Source organism: Ahaetulla prasina, chromosome 1 (genome assembly GCF_028640845.1).
Source record: "Ahaetulla prasina isolate Xishuangbanna chromosome 1, ASM2864084v1, whole genome shotgun sequence".
Classification (NCBI taxonomy): domain Eukaryota; kingdom Metazoa; phylum Chordata; class Lepidosauria; order Squamata; family Colubridae; genus Ahaetulla; species Ahaetulla prasina.
Genome location: NC_080539.1, coordinates 191,361,608 through 191,386,462, shown reverse-complemented (window position 1 = coordinate 191,386,462; position 24,855 = coordinate 191,361,608). Strand labels below are relative to the sequence as shown.

Sequence of the window (24,855 nt, the reverse complement as noted above, 5' to 3'; positions counted from 1 at the left end):
GAGGTCTGTAAAGGGCGTGCATAAGAGCACCAGCGTGCCTACCGTTCCTGTCCTAATGTTCCCTTTAATTGTATTCATTTTATGTATTCAATTCATGCTTTTATATATATGAGAATGACTGTAACTTTGTTGCTGGTAATCCTTATGATTTATATTGATATTGATTGTTCCTGTTTGCTTATTTGTGCTGTATGCTTATCATTAAGTGTTGCATCATTAAGTGTTAAATTGTACCCTATGACCATCATTTCTGTTGTACCTTGATGAAGTTATCTTTTCTTTTATGTACACTGAGAGCGTATGCCTTGTGTGTCCAATCACACTTGGCCAATAAAAAATTCTATTCTATTCTATTCTATTCTATTCTATTCTATTCTATTCTATTCTATTCTATTCTATACATATACATATACATACATACATACATACATACATACATACATACATACATACATACATATATATATATATATATATATATATATATATATATATATATATATATATATATATATATATTTGTTTTCTGAGGTTTTCACGGGTGTTTGTATATAGGAAACCCCAAAGACAAAATTGAGTTAGAAAATCAAGGAGTATATGAAATCCCATGCACCGCCTGCCCCACCACATACATTGGACAAACCAACAGAAGAATAAGTGCACGCATTGAAGAACACAAGAACTCATTCAAAAAAGAGGAACCAACTTCTTCCCTGGTCCAACACTTTAAAGTCACAGGACATGATATTGACTTTAAAAAGACCAGAACTATCGCCAAAACTGAACACTTTAACAACAGAATAATCAGAGAAGCCATTGAGATAGAAAAACGCCCACACAGCATGAACAAACGAGATGACACCTCCCGCCTACCAGCCATTTGGAAACCCGCCCTTATTGACAAACGAGTCCCTAACACGAGGAATGACACCAGACCCACACTCACGAGGTCCACACAGGATGTCACCACCACATCCACCCAGAAAGCAGACCCAAACCCACACTGATCATGAAGCACGACCAAGGACCAGAAGCCAGACCGCAGCTGCAACATTAGCCATTTCAAACCCCTCCAATCCATTCATGCAGCAGACTGACACCCACTATGAAGATGTAGCACGACCACAAAGCCAAACAACAGCTATGCAGCTCACCAGCTCAAATCCCCCTGCAGCACAGACTAAACTGAGCACAACCAAGCCCCCACCAACACAGGACACACCCCCAGCCAATCAGAGCACAGAAAACCCCATCCAATCAGAGCACAGCCAAGCTCCCACCCAATCAGTTCAAACCCCACTAGCAGTTAAAAGGAAGAAACAGCTGCGATCACACATTGCTCCCAGAAGCACGAAGCTGAAGCCTGAAGATGAATGAGACTTAGTCGAAGCGTCGCCAAGACACTTCAATTTTACGGAGAAAACCGAACAACCAAGACATATATATATATATATATATATATATATATATATATATATATTGTTTTCTGAGGTTTTCGCGGGTGTTTGTATGTAGGTCTTTGGTTATTCGGGTTTTCTCCTGTGTGAAATTGGAAGTGTCTTGGCGACGTTTCGACGAAGTCTCATTCGCCTGAAGATGACGAATGAGACTTTGTCGAAATGTCGCCAAGACACTTCCAATTTTACGCGGGAGAAAATCCGAATAACCAAAGACCTACATATATATATTTGTTATATTTGTTGTTAACCCCCCCCCCATCCAATCAGAGCACAGCCAAGCTCCCACCCAATCAGTTCAAACCCCCACTAGCAGTTAAAAGGAAGAAACAGCTGCAATCACACATTGCTCCCAGAAGCACGAAGCTGAAGCCTGAAGATGAAGAATGAGACTTCGTCGAAACGGCGGCAAGACACTTCCAATTTTACACGGGAGAAAACCCGAACAACCAAAGACATTTATATATATATATATATATATATATATATATATATATATATATATATATATATATATTCTAATACATACTTGACACAATAAATAAATAAATAAAATAAAGTTCCTTTACTCCTCACATTCCACACAAAAGGCAAAGAAAAAAGATTCAACCCCCCATCCCCCACCCCGCTTTGTAAAGTACCTAAGAGAAGAAAAACAGAATTCTGGTTCAGTTTTAATCCTGTTTGCTTTACTTGAGCTATGAAGGTTATTACTAGAGCTGCATATAGCAGCTAGATTCCTACCCAAATATTACTTAGAAAACATATTATATACATAGGCTAGAAATACACTTGCTATATATGTAATCATAAGTAGTAATGATGTTTAAACCTTTACATAGTTGGAGACATACTGTATTTTTCAAACTATAAGACACACTTTTTCCCCCAAAAAAAGAGGGTGAAAATCTGGGTGTGTCTTATAGTTCAAATGTAGCCCTGCCCACCTCCCCACCCTTTGGCCTCTGCCTCCCAGCAATTTTCCTCCTTGTAGCAAGCAGCAAACAGCTCATTTCAGCTTCAGCACAGCCTAATTAGCACAAGCAGTTGATTGTCCATTGGATCGGCTCCCGACCCTCAGCTGTTTCAGGCTGCAGGGATTGCCATCACCTATTGCTGTGTGGGCCTCCTGTAAGCAGGCAAATTGTTGGGAGGCAGATTTTTTTTCTTGTGTCAATCAGGCTGAAAACAAAACTAAAGCAGGCTGTTTGCTGTTTGCTGCACGGCAAATTGCTGGGAGGCAGAAGCAGAGTTATTGTGAGTGTTTTATGAATCTTATTTTCTTCTTTATGTCCTTTTGTTGTAAAATTTCTGTCTAGAATCAACAATTAACTGGAATTTAAAAAGCATTTCACTAACTTAATTAAAATGTTAACTGAAGGAAAACAAAGAGAAGGGAAAAAAAGCTTTACATCTAACAGATTGTATGCTGAATAATTTACTGATTCTGATTGGAATACCAATCTGGTAAAATTTCATATTATTTCCCATAATCATGCACTAGCGTATATCTTGTTTTCCTCCCAAAAAAAGATGGGTGTGTCTTATAAGAGCGTCTTATAAGACGCACCATCTTATACGCTGAAATGGATACCACGCTTGATTTCCCTTGCCCACCCAGGTACTAAGGTCTGCTGATAGGGCTGTCTTTTAACAATATCCCATCAATTCTCATTGTATGTGGATTCTATATTTGTGAATTTACCTATTCATTTAAATGTACTGTAACCACAAAGTCAGTCCACATGGTCATTCATGGATATGTAGATCAGTAAAAAAATTGAGTTGCCTGATGCACAGGTTTCCAGGTGAGATTTCAGTATTGCTAATTCAGTGTTTGTGGAATGTAGCTGCTGCTACATTCATGTTGAAAGCATCTACCGAGATGCTTCCGGGTTGAAAGGATTAGCCAGTGACATCACCGTTGCCCAGGGCAAACCCACAGGACCCTGTTTTTATGTCCCTATTATTAGCCTACTGAATGGTACCTATTTATCTACTTGCATTTGCATGTTTTCAAACTGCGAGGTGGGCAGGATTTAGGATAAATTGATGGGAGCGAATTCTGTCATGCAGCTGGCTCTCGGGTTTTGAACTGCTGAGCTGTTGATCTTTCATTGGTCTTCTGACTCAGGACTGACCTCTCAATGGTTTTCTGATTCAGCATCCTAACCACATGAGACACTATGTGTTCAGTGTTTGTGGTATCTTTACAGAATGTAACATAAAGTTGGCTATATGTGGAGATCCAGTAATGGGCTTTTATGGCTATGACATATTGGTTATAGAATTTCTTCCTCCCTAGAGGCCAGGCTACTAACTAAAGTCAGGTTAACTATGCTTTTGGTTGCAGCTGTAATAACTCAGTTTGTACTCTATTTTTAATCAGATCATTTTACTTACTTTTTGTTGAATTGTTTATCTTGATTTTAATGAATAGATAATGGATATAATGGATAGATAATAAAATTGTAGAAGTTCATAAATATTTAAGTATATACATATTCTCCAGTGCTATGCAATTTCTTGTTCTACTATTTTGGATATTTATGATAAATTCAAAACATACTGTATAAAACATAAACAGTCCCTATTCACAATGACTGACATGCATATAATATAATCTAGATTATACTTCAAAGTAACTATAATGCAAAAGATCACTCTATTTTTCTTACAATTGTATTAAGGAGAAAAATGATAAAATTAACATCTTACATGGCTTGCTCTTGACTCTCTCCACCAGGATAAGGATGAGCAATAACAGAAATGCCTACAATAGTAATGAAACACATTTAGGGACTTTATTTCATTATTAAATATAGGTGCTAGTTCAAAAAATGAAAGATTTAACAGTTTTATATTTCTTCCATTATGGTAAAAGGCAACTAAAATTATCTATAGAAGGGCTGTCAACTCAAGGCCTGGGGGCCAGATCCGGCCTACGGGGTGCTTAGATCTGGCCCACAGGGCTGCCCTGGAAACAGTCCCATAAGGGTGCCTCTGCCAGCGAAAATGGAGCTGCCTTTTCAGAGGGTTGCAGGAGGCCAACACAGCTGAAAACGGAGCTCGGGATCCTGTTTTCACTAGCAGAGTGCTTGGGCCATTACAGGTGCCCCCAACACGAGTGAAGTCGAGCTGACCATGCCCACTCTGGCCCCAAAGGTCAAACACAACCCCGATGCGGCCCTCAATGAAATAGAGTTTGACACCCCTGATCTATAGCTTAACTGCTGAGAAAAATAATATTTGAGAACTAGTTTAGGGAAAAAAAGATGAATGAGTGGGATGTATAAAATAATCTTGATTGTGAAAGTGGAAAGGGGAATTATGGTTATCCAATTCAGTTGATTGGAGAAAGATTTAGAATAGAATAAAGAAATTTATTCATATATTGCATAATTAATCCATGCAAAGTGTTCCTCCTACCCTTTTGAGTAAAAGGGCATTCTTTCCCAATTTTGAGAGCTGTTTTATGTTTACATAGTTTTATGTTTACATAGTGACTACTGTATAGCTTGAGAACTGTTGATTTCATCTCATTAACCTGAGTGGTTGAGCAGCATTCCTCCAAACATCAGTTACAGGGGAACAACAGTGGCAAAGTATGTCTCCATCTAGGCATATTCTTATAATGCCACAATTATGTGTAAACTATTTCTAAATTTTATCTCTGCCTAATGAAAATTCACTGGCAATTTTACATAAATCAGTCTGAACTTCCAAAGGCATGGGTAAATTGGGTATTAAACATATTTATTTATTCATTTGTCAGATAAATGCCTCCAGAAGTTGTGAATGCTCCATCACTGGAGGGTTTTAAGAAGAAATTGGATAGTCATTTGTCTGCAATGATATATATATAGGTTTGAGCAGTGGGTTGGAATAGACGACCTTCAAGGTCCCTTTCTACTCTGTTACTATTATTCTGTAAATTTTGAAATTACCTCTCTCTCTCTCAGAGAATAACTAGGAGTCACTTTGTACACATAAAAGACTATGAAAATTTGGCAGTATTGTGTGACAGTATTAAACAACTATGGCTGATATTTTTAAAAAAATATTTAGTGATTAAAATTAAAGGGAAACATAAGAATGAAATTAATAAAAATGTGCACATTGGTGCCAGAACTTGTTGAACTGAAGAAGATGGTATGTGTAGTTGCTGAAGAAGGCAATATATGGAAAATCAAAGATGCAAAAAATAACAAAAATCAGTCAGGTATTGTCTACAGTGACAGCAAATAATATTTTTATGAGAAAAAAAATTATATGGGATTAAATAAAAAAAAAACAAATTTAAATTTGATCAGTGGGGTGTATGACAAAATTCATTTTGGGTGGAGCCAGGATACCATTATTACACATATGGGATTTTTTTAGAATTTGTTGGGTTGTGTTTCCAGAAGTTGTGGTGGCGCAGTGGTTAGAATGCAGCGCTGCAAGCGAACTGTGGGCAGCCTGGAGTGCGATCCTGACAGTGTCATGGGTGCTGTTCCCCAAGCCAAGCTTCGCAAAATTGACAGCCTGACATTAGCAAAGGGGAAAGAGGATTGGAATGCAGTGAGGAGATGGGGAAGGAAAACCAAAGTGTCAGCCCAGGAATACCAATAGCAATAGCATTTAGACTTATATACTTTTAGACTTATATACCTTTTCACAGTGCTTTACTGCCCTCTCTAAGTGGTTTACAGAGTCAGCATATTGTCCCCAAATGAGGAACATCTGCTATCCAAGGTCACCCATCCAAGTGCAAAGCAGAAAAGTCCATGAAACGGAAGGCTCGTTACCTGAACAATATACCAGTATCTAATTGGACATTTGTTGATAACCATGGAGATGGCGTGGCCAAGGAAAAGGGAAAGTTAATTACTTTTTCTGCATGTGGAAAATGTCAGAACCAGCTTTATCATTCTTCTGTAACCATTTAAGCTCCAATAAAGTATACTCTTGGCAAAACAATGGCCCAGGAGTCTTTCTTCATTGGGCGAATGAATGAGATGGTTGATAGATAGGCTCAAGGCTGACTCAGCTTTCCATCCTTCTGAGGTTGGTAAAATGAGGACCCAGATTGTTGGAAGCAATATGCTGACACTCTGAACCACTCAGAAAGTGCTGTAAAGCATTCACAACTTCTGGAGGCACTACAGTATATAAGTCCAAATCAGTGGTGGGATTCTACCGGTTCTACCCAGTTCGGGCGAACTGGTAGCGGTGGCGGGAGGCTCCACCCACCTAACCGGACGTCATTACGGATGTTCTGTGCATGCGCAGAAGGGGTGCACGTGCTCACATTTCCAAACCGATAGTGAAGGTAAGTGAAAACCATTACTGGTCCAAATGCCACTCTATTGCTATAATTTGCAATATTTCCCCCCAGTATATGGGTATTACTATATTAAAAAGGCCAGATAATCTCAAAATATACAATAGGTTGTAGACTGAGTACAATATGAACCAAGAAAGGGATGGGACAAAAGAAAAGGCAATTGCAAATTTGGGCTCCATTAAAGAAAAGCATAATTTCCAAATCACAGGAAATTCTCTCCCTTTTTATTTTCTTTGGTTAGATCCACTCTGAGTACTTCACTGCAATTTGGATTCAATCTTGAAGAAAAAGTGCTGGTGGGAGGATATCACTTCTTCATTTACCTAGAGGGTGTCAAACAGTTGGAAGAAGACCTGTCCTGTCTCATTCTAGAGTGTGGGGCATGATGGACTGAAGTTACAGGAAGGCAAATTCTGGTGGAATGTTAGAGTTACAGTAAAATAAAACATATCTACTATTATATTATGTTATACTAAATTATATTATATTATATTATAATAATATATTATAAATTATATTATATTATACTAAACTGTCTACTATGACCTCACCCCATTCCTAAGAGGTCTGTAAGGGGCGTGCATAAGAGCACAAGCGTGCCTACTGTTCCTGTCCTATTGTTTCCTTTCATTATATCCAATTAATATAGTTATTACATACTCATGCTTATATATGTGCTTATATATTGTTTAGTTATTTCATGCTTATGCTTATATGTGTGACAAAATAAATAAAATGCTTATGCTTATATGTGTGACAAAATAAATAAAATTTAAAAATGTAAAAGCTCAGGAAGAAGTAAAAGTCCAGAAAGTAGTAGAGTTAAAATGGAGGCAATGTATGCATCTCTCTGGGGTGCAAGTCCATGTCCTGGGATGGAAATAAGCTAACAAAGGCATTTTATTTTTATTAGGCAATTAGAGAATATTAAGAGTCTCGGAATGTGGACATGGGATTTCACAATTTAGTGATAAAGCATACTCGGCAGCTACCAACCTCATCTTGCCTTATTTCTCATTGCAATTATTGGAGAATAAATACAGGTAAAAAAGACATAGAAAAGCAATAACAGCATTTTCAGTTTAGGACTTTTTATAATTAAATAGTTATTCAAAATGCCTAACTGGATTTTCACAAACCTACCTTTTACTTCCAGTCAACATTATCCCTGCTAAGACCAAAATACCATTTAGGGAAGCTTATCAAACATTTTAAAAATCCATTTTTGATAAAAAATGTTACATAAAACCTAGATCAGTAAAATAGTTTTTACCTGAAAAAATCTGGAAAATTACACAAGATCATTTATTACATTACTCAGTTTTAGCTAGAATCCAAAAATAGAGCAGTATGGCAGATTCTGAGATCATTGCATGTTAAAAATGGAAGTCTGAAAATGAGTGAAATTAATCAAAAATAGTGAAAACAATACCTTATAATTATTCATTTTTTTATATTCTATTTATGGCTACTGAGTCTCTAGCTACCATTGTCCCTTTTCTTTTTCAGTTGGCTCAAGAGTAAAGGCTTTCAAGAGTTATACTATATTACATTGGTGCCATGTCAAAAATTAGTATTCATTGGTATTCAGCTTGTTTGAGCAGCCCTGATGGCACAGCTAACTCTGCCCTAAATCAGGAGTTTGAGCCTGACTGGCTCAAGGTTTCTATCCTTCTGAGGTCAGGAAAATGAGGACTCAGATTATTGGGGGCAATATGCTGAGTCTGTTTGGAGAGAGCTGTAAATCACTATGAAGTGGTAGATAAGTCTGCTATTGCTTTTGTATCTCATTTTTTAAATTGCTTCAAAAACACCAATTTTTCTCTGATATGTATCTTCCACATCAGTGTTATCATTGATTAGGGATATCAATCCCACTGGAATAAACATTAATTTCAATCAGTACCTAAAAATTGCAGTCTAGATCTTGGTTTCTCTTTTTTAAAAAATAATTTTCATTAATCAGATTTTTTTAAAAGTTTTGACAGTTTTCTTCTTTACAACATTTTCATATCGGTTACATCCATTATATATCCATTTTTTCCCCTTACATCAATTTACCTTTATCTATACATGTGGTTCCATTATCTTTTGTACATATTAACATATTGATATACTAAACTTTGATCATTCACTTTGTGCTGTATCTACTTATACAGATTTGTTACTACTTTCTAACTACTTTCTAACAGTATCTCCGCTTTTTCTTCTGTCCTCTCCATATCACTTTTATTGGACTGTGATCTGCTCAAGAGTTCATCATTATTTCTATCTCTTCAACCTCTCTTCTTAATCCCGGGGTCATCCATGCCATATCAATCCTTGACTACAATTGATGTGGGTTTGAGTAATATGTATATTGGTTCTTTTTATTTCTCTCCATGCATCATGTAGACTTAATTCTTGTGTCATTTCAAAAAATGAATCTGGTAATGTTCTTTTCTTTGTCTTGTTTTTCTTATTAGTTTTATAATCCTTTTTAATATCTGAAATTGCATTGAAATCTCAAATTAAACATATGTTTTCATGTTCTGATTCCATTATTTTGTTATGTACTTTTCTATAAAATTCATTTTGATTATTATTTGGTGCATATATTGTGGTAAGAAGCATTTGTTTTTGCTCTGTTTCTATCTCTATCATTAGAATTCTTCCCTCTTCATCTGCATATATTTGTTTCGATTTTAGTCTTTCCTTGATATATATTGCAATTCCTCTTTTTTCCCCATTGTGCTAGTGTGACATAGAGTTTCCCTATCTTTGGGTTTTCCAGTAGTTTACTATACTGTTTCTTGATGTGTACTTCCTGCAAACATATAATGTCTATATCCAGTCTTTATAGTTTTGTAAGTATTTGTGTTCTTTTCACTGGTGAGTTTAATCCATTTATGTTTATTGAGATCATCTTGATTTCCTCCTCTATTTCCTTATTTATATACCATTCTTAGTTTTCTTATATTTCTTGTCTCTCTCTGTATCTTTTCTGTTGTACCTTCTCTTTCTACTCATTCTTTTTCCTGTTTTCTCTATTCTTCTCATTCCGCCTCATTACCCTCTGTTTGATATTCCTCTTGACTCCTACTCTCTACTTCTTCTCCACTCTCTTGCTTTTCCTCAGTTGCAAAATGTTGTTCAAAGAACTCTTGTGCTTTATCGAGGGTATTTATTTTAATTTTTTTCTCCTGCCAGGTAATCAGAATGCCTTTCGGCACCAGCCATTGGAACATCACATTATATCTAATTAATTGTGTGGTTAAGAATTGATAATATCTTCTTTGATTTCTCACTCTTCTTGGTATTTGTTTCAGAGTTTGTATTTCCTTTCCTTTGTATATTATTGATTCGTCCCTCATTTTCTTGTATATTTCATCTCTTATCGCCTTTTTCATAAACCTCAGATGGACTTCTTTTGGTAACCTGTGTCTACGTGTGTAGTTTGTATGCACTCTGTACACTTCATCCATATCTCTCCCTATATCCTGTTTATCTTTCTGTAATGTATCTGCTAATATTTCTGCCATGGTCTCGCCTAAATCTTCCTCTTTTTCTTCTAAAACATTCTGGAATTTTAAGAAAAAGGACCATCCATCTCTAAGAAGTCAATCGATGCTTTTAAGTCTCTGTTTGTGAGTATACATTTCTATTTCATTGTTTCCATTTTTTTATCTATTTGTTCCATTTTCGTCTCTACTGTTTTTATTCTCTGTTCATTTTTGATAATGGTTTGCTGAATGCTTCCTATTTTATCGTCCATTTTTCTGATATCTCCTTTCATTTCTCCCATCTTGTGTTTGATCTCTTCATGATTTCTTTTTGCCTCTTCATGATTATTTGCTACCACTTCCTATGTTTTTGTCATTGCTCTTTGTACCATTAATAATGTTTGCATGCTCTGCAAGCAAGTGTTGAACTTGCTTTCTCTGTTCCAAACATACTCTCTACTGAGTGTTGGTTTGAAGGCAATGAAGTTGTAGATGCAGGATTTGAAGCTGCTTTCTTGCTTATCTTGGTAATAGTTGTTGTGCTCGTCATTTTCCCCGCTTGAAAGAGATTTTTCCAAAATAATATGCAATAGTTTAGATATTCAAGTTCCCTCTTTAAAGCTTCTACACTCTTATATTTGTTAAGCAGTAGTCCTACAATAATAATAGTAATACCCACAATATGCCTTTAAATATATAAATATAAATATGTAAATATATATGTATATAATTTGTTATACATATAGAAACCTTATACTTTAAGACCAATTTATGTAGATATGTATAAGTATGCAAGTGTATATAGATTATATATGGCTATTAGTTAAGTATAAGATATAAGAACTAATGTGATTATTCTAATTATAATATCCTAAATTTTTGACAGTTTAGGACAAGTTTATATGAGTTTATGAATATAAATAAGTATATATAAAAATGTACATAGGGACTTCTGAGATGATGTCACAGTGTTGTGGTTCAGAAAAATGGATTCCCGTTTTCTTGGAGTGAATTTTCACACCTGGAAGCCAGTAGAGGCGAGACCTGACCTTGGAGAGGTCGGCTCTATAGAGGGAACACTCTTGGGGTAACAGAGAGAAGCACAATCATTACAGAAAGAGGAACCCCTTGAATTTCGGTGCGAAAGAGATTGGCTGTAATGTCAGATCTGGAGATGTGGTGGCTTACCTGAATGGTGAAGGAAGCAAGGAGTGAAAATCAGCAAGAAGTATCGGTGGCTAGAGACAGGACAGAGTGAGTGACTGGGCTGCTTCCCTAATCTGCTGGAATTTACAAACTGATTGACAAGTGAGGCTCCAAAGAGGGAAAAAAGCGGCGCTTTGGTGGTGGAGAGAAAGTCTGGGAAGAAGGTTGACAAGAGGAAAGAGGGTGCTCGGAAGAGTTGAAAGGAAAAGAAAAAACATTGTAACTTGTGAGAAAGAATGATTGTGTCTGAACCTGCAGCGATTGGGAGTAAATGACTGGAGATTGTAGACACTAAAACTGAAAAGACAAGGTTTGGAGAGTGAAGTGAAGCCCCATTCCCTCACTCCACTTACCGTGACGACACCACCGAAAGCCCTAGATGTTGGTTTCTATCCTAATTCTAATCTTAAAACTGCACTGGGGATTAAAATTAGGAAATGAAATGATAGGGTCTTGATTGTTACTACCTATTTTAAAAACAATAACATAATCATAGTTAACTTGTATCTGGACATTTCAAGAATTTCTGAACAGTCTTTCTGTCAAAGCACATATATGCTATTGGCTACTTTAAATGGTTGATGGAAAAACAATCCCTTCAGAGAACCTTTCTGTTTCAAATTTATTATATTCAGCATCCTTTATTAGTTGAGTATATTTAAGATTTTTTAAAAAACAAAAATGTTTCATTGTAGGATTTTCATCTTAATGCAAGGCAAACCAATTTGTATTTTATTCAATAACCTATAGGAGAATTCAAAAAGGAATAAATGATGCCCTGGAAAGCCTAAAACGTGGATGAACTATTCTGCAATTTTGCAGGTTCATTTTTAGAAGGGATGAACAGTAACATAATATGTCAGATGTCACAAAGTATTTAAAGATGGGTGGAAAACAAAAGCTTTCATCTTGAAATAGAAAACTATGTGGCAAGTGGATACCTACCATATCCAGAGGTGTTTCCGTGTGGTAAGTAAGCATGGAGAATGAAGTTATTCAAGCTGTTAAGATAAGCTGGGAGGCTATGATATCCTTCTGGATTATACCAGACCTATATTTAAATTTCAGACACAAAAATAACAGGGAATGTATATAAATATTTGTAATTTTGTGAGTAACTTTGTAACCAGTGAATGTTAGAACTCAAGTGAACAATGAGACAGAATATACCTGCAGACCCACTCCATAAAACAACATTAAGAATAATAAAGTAAAGTATTTGTTTGTTTGTTTGTTTGTTTGTTTACTCATGTCAAAGGTCTCTAGATTGTGAATCCTTGGAAAACTAAAGTAAGAGAACAGTAACTTTTCTAAGCTCAGTTAGTTAACTTCATGAGTTGTGTGATAATAGTCCCAATCCACAGTTCCATTGTTAGGATCTATCTGTTTGTTTTTGTAGAAGCAAAATAAAATTTATATTGTCCAAAAAATATTTTCAAAATCAGAACAGTTTTTCTAAAAACTCAAAAAAGCAAGAAAGCAGGTCCTCAAAGTGCTACTCCAGTTTTAGTAGAACTAGAGCTTTTATCCACAGAACCTGAGGACAGAAAATGCATTTAAAAATAACTGTGCTGAGAAAGTTCAGATAAGAATCACTGTCCAGTTCCACTAGAAGCAATTACTGTCAGATGAATTTTCTAGCCTTGACAGGCTTTCTCAGCACATTAGGAACTGACAAACAAAAGTTCCTTTACTAAATAAATGCTGATATGACCCAAAATTAGATATTCTTGCTACAGCAGCATATATGTTTCTTAAAAATTATGAGAACAATACTGTAGAAAGAAACAAAAACTGCAGTTGACATATTTGTTAGAATGGTCCCTCCCAATATGGACCATTATATCCTAGACCACAGAGTTAAAGGTAACATTTATGCATATGATATACAGATGTAAAATATAATCTATTAATACAAAATTACAGAGAGTTGATAAAATATAGTGACTATGAATCTGAGTTATGAATCATGAAATTGTTTTCATCTCATGCCTTTCAAGAACTTGACAAGTTGCTTTAATAGAGCCCATTTCTCCAAGTCTTCAATTTTTCTGTCTACAACACTTAAATAGTAATAGTAACTTACCTGCAATACTAACTCATCTGCAATGAGACCCTAGTTTTTAATGTACTTAAATAGTGAATTTTAACAAGATACATTACATGTATACTAAATTTAAGAAATCACTTATTGGTTTGGTATATTTCATGACAACTAAATGCTTGTAGTTTACCTTTGTTACTGTTCTGTTAGCAGGTACTGGGCTTATATCAAATTGGAGATTACTAGTCAAAGGCAGCCCAAAACTCCAGCCACCATATCTAGATGTGGGAGGGGGAAAAATAGCATCTTAGAAAATAAAGTTCTTACGGTTTAGACATCTTAGATCACATTTTAAATAATTTAATCACGTAATTAAATTCCATGGAAGTTATATAAGCCATAAAGTGTACATCACTTCTGACAGTTTGACATATTTGGGCAACGATAGGCTTGCTAACCTCCAACCCAGCATCCTAACCATGTGAGTGACCATGCTCCTAATACGCCCCTTGAAGGACTTCTTGTACAGAGAAGAGAAAAAAAAAGAAGGTGACAAGCTGCAGGCTCAGGATTCAAACATAAAAAAATCCAGGCAATTCCCAGGTCCTATGGAAATCAGTGTTCAGCTGTACCAACACGTTCTTTTCTACATACTGAAAGAGCTACCAAGAACTATATAATCTCAAGAGTTTAATTAAAATTAATGTATGTTTTCATTATTATCTTTCCAGATTTATGGACTAGAATTTTAAAAAAGAAGAAAAACAAAATAATTTTAGAATCCTAATTTCTAAGTGGTGCCTCCAGACTTTTTAAAATCAAAATTAAATATTATGGCCAGAAGAATAATCTAAGCAATCTAAATCCCTTTTGTTCAGTGATTTGGTGACTAAGAAATTTTGAAAAAGTGTTAACCACCATACGTAGGACCTGCTATCTCTTTCTCTCCCTGAACTGGTACCACAGAGATGATGATAACCAGAGGCATCAGAAGAGGTGGTGGGGATCTCAAAGGGACCACAATGAAATTAGCATTACATTGTTGCAACACAAGTTCTGCCATTCTGCAGAGTCATCATGGTATGTGTATTTGTGTGTTTGTGTATATATAAAACAGGATTTACATATCAATGGTACAATGCTGCTTTGGCAATAAAACTTTCTGTTAAAATTAAATAGAGACCACAATGAGCTAGCAAGGAGCAGCAATAAGATAAATAGAATACCTCTTCTGAATAAAATCTCTGGCAGTAACTAGAAGGTAAGTTTCAACATCATGCCCAGTAAGGTTATATATTGTTCGGGAAGAGAATGTTCTCTTGTGAGGCGGTGAAAAATTCAGCTTTGGACAAGTCTAGAAAGAAAAGGAATTTATGAACACGAAAGATTTTTACACTGAAAATTATATTATTTTGACAAACAATAAATATTAATATAAAAAATACTTTGGTGTCCCTGTGCAATATTATTTTAACAAATAAAACTTGAAGCAAATGAAAAAAGGAAAAGGTTTTTCAATTCGATTTTTTTTAAAAAATAAAAAAAATAAAACCATGTATGCAAAATAATTTTTAGGTGGGCAGATATACTTTCTATACTGTAGAACAATTATTAACTACATTTATTTGTTAATCTACTAGTTCACCTTTGAAACAAATCTAAAACTAAAAAAACCCTATATCTATATACATAATCTCAAGAACCATGATGTTTCAAGCAAATAATTCCTTTTATTTTTCTGCACATTTGCTTTCCTTCTATATGCAGTATGGCTAAAACGGATTTTAACTGTGCAACTGCAATCAAATGCACATAAAAGGCACCTCTGATCAAGATTAATGGCTCTGGCCATGTACTTGTCTTAGTAGCAGTAGAGAAGTAAAAGCAGTTTGCTAGAATATTTTTTCAGCTTCTCAGTCTTGTCTATGACCCTGGGTTTTCTGATCCAGCTCTGCTTGAGATCAATCAAAGTCAGTGAGGTGCTAACACATTATAGTTAGAGCGGAAAGGCATTTCCACATTGCAACCTAAGATGCTTGCTTGCCTGTCTGCATGCTGTTTCCAATTCTTTTTGAAGTAAATGCCAGATCTTCTAGGCCAGATTGTACTGCAAAACTAGATTAGCTACTCTTTGCTTCCTGCTCTTCTCAGAAGGGCAGAGAAGACAAAGCTCGGTGATTGGCTCCTACGTGGACTGATCTATCCGTGCCTGCTTTTTCTTCTTTTAGGGATTGTTTCAGTGGTGGGGGATTCTGCCGGTTCTAGGCGATTTGGCCAAACTGTTTGTTAAATTGGTGGCTTGTCCCTCCCCTCCCCACCACTATTTAATGGCCTCGCAGCACACAAATTGTTTGTTAAATTGCTGGCTCACCCGCCTGTTGCGCCACCCCACCCCACCCCTACTTACTGGCCTCACTCGCAGTGTTGCACAGCTTGCCTTAGTGACACACTGAAGCATAGCTGTAGCTATTCTTTGGCTCCTCGACCAGCCTGCTTTCCTATCTTTGCCTTGGCCTCCCACTCTGTTCCCCACCTTGGACTGCCCACCTCAGACTGCCACAACCGCTCCAGCAGCAGAAAAGGCAAGTAAAGCCAAGTGCTGCCCCCAGGGAAGTGGGACTGGGAAAGGTGGTCGACCTGCGCTCGCCCAGCTGCCGGCCATGACCTACCCCCATCCAAGGACCTCGCTGGCCACGTGACTGCTGACTGCAGCCTACCCCCATCAAAGTGCCTCGCTAGCCACCCAAGCCAAGTGCCTCACTGGCCATACGGCCGCCAGCCACTAGCAAAGTGCTTGGATGGGGCTAGGCTGCGGTCGGCGGCCATGTGGTCAGTGAGGTGCTTGGATCAGGTGGGCATCAGCTGCGAGCTGCTGGCTACCCCATCCAAGCGCCTCTCTGGCCGCGCAGCCACCAACCACAGCCTACCACCATCCAAGCACCTCGCTAGTGGCTGGCAGCTGCATGACCAGTGAGGTGCTTGATCAGGTGGGCATCAGCTGCGACCTGCTGGCTACCCCATCCAAGCGCCTCTCTGGCCGCGCAGCCACCAACCACAGCCTACCACCATCCAAGCACCTCGCTAGTGGCTGGCAGCTGCATGACCAGTGAGGTGCTTGGATCAGGTGGCTAGTGAGGTGCTTGGATGGGGTAGCCAGTAGCTCGCAGCTGCTGCCTACCTGATCCAAGCGCCTCACTAGCCACCTGATCCATGCACCTCGCTGGCCATGCAGCCACCAACCACGGCCTACCCCCATCCAAGTGCCTCGCTGCCTACCCGATCCAAGTGCCTAACTGGCCACGAACTGCAACCGCATGGCCATGCAGTTGCAGTTTGTGGCCAGTGAGGCACTTGGATCGGGTGGGCAGCGAGGCACTTGGATCGGGTGGCTAGCGAGGCGCTTGGATGGGGATAGGCTGCGGTTGGCGGCCGCATGGCCGGCAAGGTGCTTGGATCGGGTGGGCAGTGGCCGTGAGCCACTGGCTACCCCATACAAGCGTGTCGTTACCAACCTGATCCAAGCGCCGACCGCAGCCTACCCCCATCCAAGCACCTTGCTGCCCACCTGATCCAAGTGTCTCAATGACCACGAACCGCATCCTACTTGCATCAAAGTGCCTCGCTGGCCATGCGGCTGCCAATCGCAGCCTACCCCCATCCAAAAACACCTCGCTAGTCACCTGATCCAAGCGTCTCGCTGGCCATGCGGCTGCTGACCATGGCCTACCCCCATCCAAGTGTCTCGCTAGCCACGCAGCCGCAAGCCACTAGCAAGGCGCTTGGATGGAGGTAGGCTGTGGTCAGCAGCTGCATGGCCAGCGAGTCACTTGGATCGGGTGGGCAGCAAGGTGTGTGTCAATCACCTCGGCCTGCCACCGACCCAGTAGGACTGTCCAGCCACCTTCCACGCACACGGTGCCAGCCTACCCTACACCATCTGGAGAAAGAGTGATGGAGAGAAAGAGGGGGGGAAGAAAGTGATGAAGGAGAGAAAGAGAGATGAAGGAGAGAAAGGGGAGAAAGAGAAATGGAGAGAAAGGGGAGAAAGATGAAAGAGAGAAAGGGGAGAAAGATGAAGGAGACAAAGGGGGATAAAGAGAGATGAAGGAGAGACAAATGGAGAGAAAGGGGAGAACGTGATGGAGAGAAAGAGGGGAGAAAGTGATGAAGGAGAAAGAGATGAAGGACAGAAAGGGTGGGGAGAAAGAGAAATGAAGGAGAGAAAGGGGAGAAAGATGAAAGAGAGAAAGGAGAGAAAGAGATGGAGAGAAAGAGAGGGGAGAAAGGGGAGAAAGAGATGAAGAAAAAAAAATAAGATGAAGGCGAGAAAAGGGGCAGAAATATGAAAGAGAGAAAGAGGGGGAGAAAGAGATGGAGAGAAAGACGGGGGAGAAAGAGAAATGGAGAGAAAGAGAGGGGGAGAAAGGGGGGAGAAAGAGATGAAGGAGAAAAAATAAGATGAAGGAGAGAAAAGGGGGCAGAAATATGAAAGAGAGAAAGAGGGGGAGAAAGAGATGGAGAGAAAGACGGGAGAAAGAGAAATGGAGAGAAAGAGGGGGAGAAAGAGATGGAGAGAAAGAGATGGAGCGAAAGAGTGGGAGGGAGAATGGATTTGTTTTGGTAATCGGTTTAACAAGCATGGCACTGAAAAAGTGACTTATGACCATTTTTCACACTTACGAATGTTGCAGGAAACTGTCATTAGGGAAAAGAAGCTATGTCACATGACCACCTGGTCACGCTCACCCAGTCACATGAAGCACCACAATTGTGAAATGAGTGACATGGTTATTAAGAATGATGCAACAGGCATAAATGATGACTGGTCATAAGTGTGAGTACTGGACAAAAGTGCGAGAACCTGTCAGAAATCACCTTTTTCATCCCTCTGGGTAGTCCCTATGTGCATATGTGCATAGGGACTACTCAGAAGGCTGAAAAGGTTATTTTTGACCTGTCATCGCACTTTTGACCGGTCCTTGCACTTAAGACTGTCCTCACATTTTATATTTTGTGCCCTATCTTGTAACCGTGGTGAAGAGAAGCAGTTGTGAAATGAGTGACACAGTTGTTAAGAATGCTGCAATGGGCATAAATGTGAGGATGGTCATAAGTGCAAGGGCCAGTCAAAAGTGCAAGGACCGGTCAGAAATGACTTTTTAGCCCTCTGAGTAGTTTCTATGTGCATAGCCATGGCCACCCGGTCATATGACCAGCTAGCCACACCCACCCACAGGACCACCAAGCCACGCCCCAAAGTAAGCCACACCCACAGAACCGGTTGTTAAAAAATTTGAATCCCACCACTGGATTGTATCCTTCTTCCTAGTCCCCAACTCCATCCCCATTCTCCTCTGACACTAAAACAGACTTCTCTTGGTTATTTTTTTCCCTTTATGGTTCCATTGTTGTGGTGCTACAATGTAGCAGTAATCAAACAATTAAGAACAGCTTGTTCTTTTATTCATATGTTCCTCTGTAGCTCAAGGAAAAATTGTAGAAAGGAAGAACTAATAATTTGCTTCTCTCAGCTTGATTGTTTTCTTGCAGATATTTCATTACCCAACTAGGTAACATCTTCAGTGCTAGATAATAGAAATTAACATTATATTTAGTTTTGTCTCCAAGACTGGCATTGTAGTTTTCATGTCTGAGAAAGTGAAGGAAGATTCTACTGGAAGCAAGTTATAACCATAAATTACTATGTCATTCATATTGTTAAGTATTAAATGAAAATATGATCAAATTGGCAGCTTGGGAAATTAGCTTTTATAAATATAGATATTAAAGATATCTGTTTTTCTTAAACTTGGGGCTTAGTCTTGGGAAAAAAATCCACTTATTCTTCTTCATTGGAACCCTTCAGTCATTTTTTAAAAATGTCTATCTTATAGAGGCCTTATCGCATGAGATTCTAATTTGAATTTACCTCTCCACTGAGTGTGCAATTGCAGGCAGTATACTGATCACTCTGATTTCCACTGAATATCCACTTTTCAGCCACATCTTCCTTGAAACAGGTTCTGAAAGTAAGCAGATTTAATACTGACATTTCCTATAAATTTGTATACAGCATAGTGGGAATTTCCTAGGTAATATAGAACACTAGGCAGGAATACCTCATTAATTTCCTAAAGCTTTTCCAAGGAAAGCTAAATTTGATCATCTTTGCTTGGTTCTTACTGGTTTAACTATTTTTCTGTTCAGCTATTTTTATTCAATACTAAATTTGAGTAGAAAAGTTTTAATAAGACCATTTTAATAAGCAAACATTATCTACAGTAACATTAAATTTAAAAATATATATTGAAAGGGAATCTTGTGCCTGAGAGACTGTCATGTTTACCCATAAAATCCTGTTATACTCTATAGCCCTTACCACAATTATTTTAACGAAAAATAGACAAAAATAGTTACAGTATACGTACAAATAAATAATAAAAGGGCCAACGTATCATTTTTTTGTAGTTTTTGTGAGCCCCATCCAACAACTGCTGAAAATCAGAGGCCTAATTTTTGCCATTTTTGACAAAAACTAGAGTGTGTGCTTTTAAAATAAATTTAGCACAGTTTGAAAAATATAAACAAAGCCTGATTCAATCCATTTTGCATCCTTGCCTTCACTCTTCTCCAAAAGTCAAGAGCTACAGAGGCACACAAAAGTTGTCCATTCATGCTCTGTTTAAAAACTCCCTGAAACAGCAGGGGTGGCAACTTTTTAAGGCACTGGATGCCATTATGTGGTAAAATAATAAAGAAGACACTGAGAACCTATGTGTAAAAATGAACAAATATACCTGACATCCATTTCACCAGAGATTTCATGCAAAAACATCAAAATTGCAGTTTTCTTTCATGCACAAAACTCTTATAAGAGCTCATGAGAATGCCAAAAATATCTTATTGTGTTGAAGAGAAGCTTTCAATCTTCTTTTTAATTAATAAGTAATTTAAATTTGGTAATGCATAGATACCATTAAAAACTTACTGACAAGAATCTTCACACCTCTCTATTTCAACCCTCCTCTTTTATCAGTGACTATAAATTGATAAAGCTGCACTCCTGTACACCTATAAAGCCTCCTCTGTCAATCAAGTATAATTCAATGGGATTTACTTCTGAGTAGAATCTGTAGTAAGACTATATCTATGCTTACTTAACACCATAATGAGTTTCATTCGTTGGAAATAAATAAATATTTAAACATGCTTATTGTGCATGTTAATTTAGGTATCAGCCTGTTTGAAGTTGTTGGGTTTATTTTTGAATTATTCTAGTTAATAATAATTTATATTGCATTACTGTTGAACTACAATGTTTAACAACAACAAATCTAAAATATCTTAATTTTGATAATGCTTAACATCAGTGAGACTTATAAATCTAGATTCTATATTTTGGTGAAGAAAATTGCACATTTACTACTGGATATTTAATTGCACAAAATTTTGATAGAAACCACCATCTGATTGTTGCTAGAATATTTTCCAATGATTATAATCAATATAATAGTTCTGCAGATTACTCCGATGACTCATAATTTTAAGTCATTTGTCTTGTTAGATGAGGAGTTGTTAAAAGTAGGAAGGCGGTTATTATTCTGTTATTCTGAGAGTTACTTACAAATGGAGAAGAGCTACTTACAAATTATTTCTGTTTAGGCAGGTATTATCTATTCCAGGAAAAGAAAGCATTGAAGCAACCAAAGCATCTGTTGTTTGATTGTAATTCCTAAACACACAAACAAACCAAATGGTTAACTGCAATTTCAAGGTAACTGTAAGTAATGAACAGGAGAGCCAACATTCTTTTGAATTCCTATATCCCATATTAAAACTGAATGACAATGGAAACGGAAGAAAACTATCAAATGTCAGAATACTAATACCTACACACACACTATTTAAATATTTAATTTAACGTGATTTGTTTTTTTATTTTGATGTTCCTCATTTTTGAAGAGTTTGTTTGTTTGTTTGTTTGTTTGTTTGTTTGTTTGTTTACCGACCACCTATAGGGAAACTCTGGGTGGCTTACAGTTACATATACAATTAAAACATAAAAATTTAAAATCAAACATTAAAACCAAGGACACATGGGGAGGGTGGGGGCGAGTGGGAAGAGGTGGAATCTGTTATGGTACTAGTCAATCAACCACTTCCATTGCGCTGTTCCCCCACTGGAGCTCCAAGCTGACTGGCAGAGCCACATCTTTAGGCCCTTATGAAAGAATAGGAGGGTTGGTGCCAATCTCACACTGAGGGGCAAGATGTTCCAGAGGGCAGGAGCAAGAGCAGAGAAGGCCCTCATCCTGGACCTCATCAGCCAAAATAATCAGGCTGATGTGAGTTGTAATATGCCTTCTCTGTTGGCATGAGTATGGGCCAATCCCATACCATTCAAGTAACTGAACCAATGCCATGAAGGCAGGGGTGAAATCCAGCAGGTTCTGACAGGTTCTGGAGAACTGGTAGCGGAAATTTTGAGTAGTTCGGAGAACTGATAGCAGAAATTTTTGAGTAGTTCAGCAAATGCCGTCTCTGGCTGGTCCCAGAGTAGGGTGGGAATGGGATTTTGCAGTATCCTTCCCCTGCCACACCCACCAAGCAACGCCCACCAAGCCACACCACGCCCACCAAGCCACACCCACAGAACCGGTAGTAAAAAAAAGGAATTTCACTACTGCATGAAGGGCTTTAAAGGTGATCACAAATACCTTGAATTGCACCTGGAAGCAGACTGGTAACCAATGCAACTCATGGAGCAGTGGTATTATAGGGGCCAGGAGCTGTGGTGGTGCAGTGGTTAGAATGCAGTACTGCAGGCTACAACTGCTGGCTGCCGGCTGCCTGCAGTTTGAATTTCACCAGGCTCTAGGTTGACTCAGCCTTCCAACCTTCCAAGGTGGGTAAAATGAGGATCCAAATTGTTGGGGGAAATATGCTGACTCTGTAAACCGAGGGCTGTAAAGCACTGTGAAGCAGTATATAAGTCTAAATGCTATTGCTATGCTATTCTTTGGGACCCAAAACTACACCAGCTGTAGCTTTCGAATGCTCCTCAAGAGTAGCTCCATGTAGAGCACATTACAATAGTCTTCCTGTAAGGAATCCTGGTCCAGGAAAGGCCACAACTGATGCACACCAAGTTGTGCAAAGGCTCTCCTAGCTGCAACTGCCACCTGTTCCTCAAACAAGAGTCATGAGTCCAGGAGAACTCCCAAGTTGCACAGTAGTCTTTCTGGGACAGTGCCATCCCATCCATAGTCAAAGAGGACAAAATCCTGGATCACAGGGTCCTACGTACCCAAAGCCACTAAATCTTACCAGGGTTCAATTGAAGTCTGTTGTTTCCCATCCCCAAAGCCTCCAGACACCATGAAAGGGCAGCCATAGCATCACTTGGGTTACCAAGAGTGGAAATATAGATTTGGATGTTATCAGCATACAATATATACTTCAACCGGTGGTGATGGATGAACTCACCCAGCAGTTGAAAAGGAGTGGAGAAAGTACTAAGCCCTGCAGTACACTACAGAACAGCAGCTGAGGGCTGGCCCTCTCACTCCCTATCAATGGCGATTGGGAAGTGTATTTTAAGTTTGTTTATAAATCCTGTTTTATTGGCTGTAAACCGCCCTGAGTCCTTCGGGAGAAGGGCGGTATAGAAATTTAATAAATGAAATGAAATGAAATGAAATGAAATGAAAAGTGCCATGGAGAAAGGAGCCAAACCAGCACAGAACTGTGCCACCCATTCACATTGCCAGCAGCCAGCCCAAAAAGATACCATGGTTAATCTAAAGCTGCTGAGAGGTCAAGGAGAGCGATATGGTTGCACTACAGCTTAAACAAAAACAAATCCTCCTCAAAAGTTCTCACCGCTCTTATCACTTTTTCCCCAAAAAAATACAAGTTAACCATTGTAATGTTTCTTTCCGCCTGTAGATGTCTCTCTGCAATCCACACTTCTAATCAACAAGCTAAAAAAAATATTCAATTTACCAATATTTGCCAATTTCAATCTTATTATTATTATTTTTGTGTTCCCCAAGTTCCAATTTTAAAATCCAAATCCAAGTCCAATTTTAAAAAATCTCTGTTCCAGGGCTTTTAATTTTAAACTTTTATTTGTTCTTCCTTCAATGTTCAAAAGTTTTAAAATTATTTCCAACCCTCTTCACAGCTATTTCGGGTTCCTTCTTCTAATAATTTAATTATTTCCAGACAAATTCTAAACCAAAAATCAAGTTCCGTTTCAGGCTTTGACACTTTAAACTTCCGCTTTGTTCTTTTCTCTCCATTAACATTCCCCACCGCCCATTAGCTGCTGTTTCTTCGCTGGCGCATCTTTTAGCAATTTTAAAATATTTCTTTTTTATCTGTGAGCTGGCCAATCACTCACCCAGTACCAGTACTCCGTCCAAATCACCACTTCTACTCCAAACTTAGTCCGGTTGCCCCAGCTTAGTGACAGCTGCAATGGCCGCTGCCCCCACCGCCGAGTCGAAGAGTTTCCTCTGACCTCCGAGGAACTTGCCTGTTCCTCTTGGTCGTCCAGGTGCCTCTCCTTCTTCTCTGTCCCTACAGGACAGATCTGGTCTGAAGACACCCCCCCCCCAACAGCGGTGTTCTGTTTCCCTCCCCCAATACTCCCAACAAAGAGTCAGTCAAAGGCCTCCTCTTCTACTTTATTTACATAGATAAATGTCCTGGCCACGTCTACCCACGGGTCTGCCAAGTTTCTGGAGATAACGAGGAAATTATAGATAAGGCCAGAATTACTCACAAATATATTCTTCCCTCCATTGATACAGTTTGCCCGCGCAAATTCATTGCTTTGTCCAAGACAAAAAACCAGGAAGTCCCGCCTCCTATTTATAGTCTCTGCAGATGTCACTGCATGACCATCATTCCTTGGCTTTATCCCAACGCTTCTTCTGCTGTGCGCGCCGGTCACGTCTGCGCAGTCTTGCATCACTCCAAAACTGTTCTTGGGGCTTTGCCAAATCAGAAGAAGGCTCGAGAGAATCAGGCCTTGCCGGCTCCTCCTCCTCCCTTTGAGTGGGTGCCAGGGAGGGAGAGGGCCCAAGAGAAGCAGGGCTTGCCAGGTCTTCTCCCTCACTTTCTGAATCATCTGAGTCCAGGAGTCCGGGTCCAGGAACCTGGGTCACAACACTATCCCTCACCGCAGGGCCCTTCCCCCGGGGCTGACGATCGGGATGCGGTCGGGTTGGGTTCTGCTCATGGAAGGCCTGCACCAGGTCAGGGGCATGAACATCGGAGGCATCTACCCAGGAGAAATCAGTCCCGTATCCCTTCCACGCGATCAAATAT

At 38.9% G+C, this 24,855-nt stretch overlaps 1 protein-coding gene across 2 annotated transcripts in view; it reads right to left on the bottom strand.

Moving 5' to 3' along the window:
• Positions 1–24,855, bottom strand: part of ABCA12 (ATP binding cassette subfamily A member 12) — a 393,723-nt gene that overhangs the window by 54,005 nt on the left and 314,863 nt on the right. For both annotated transcript variants that reach the window (XM_058185940.1, XM_058185931.1), the window contains 6 exons: positions 21,164–21,250; positions 19,448–19,541; positions 14,745–14,872; positions 13,709–13,796; positions 12,420–12,525; positions 4,176–4,230 (listed from right to left, as the gene is read on the bottom strand). In XM_058185940.1, coding sequence (XP_058041923.1) covers positions 4,176–4,230; positions 12,420–12,525; positions 13,709–13,796; positions 14,745–14,872; positions 19,448–19,541; positions 21,164–21,250 — 558 coding nt within the window. The remainder of the gene's footprint in view (positions 1–4,175; positions 4,231–12,419; positions 12,526–13,708; positions 13,797–14,744; positions 14,873–19,447; positions 19,542–21,163; positions 21,251–24,855) is intronic.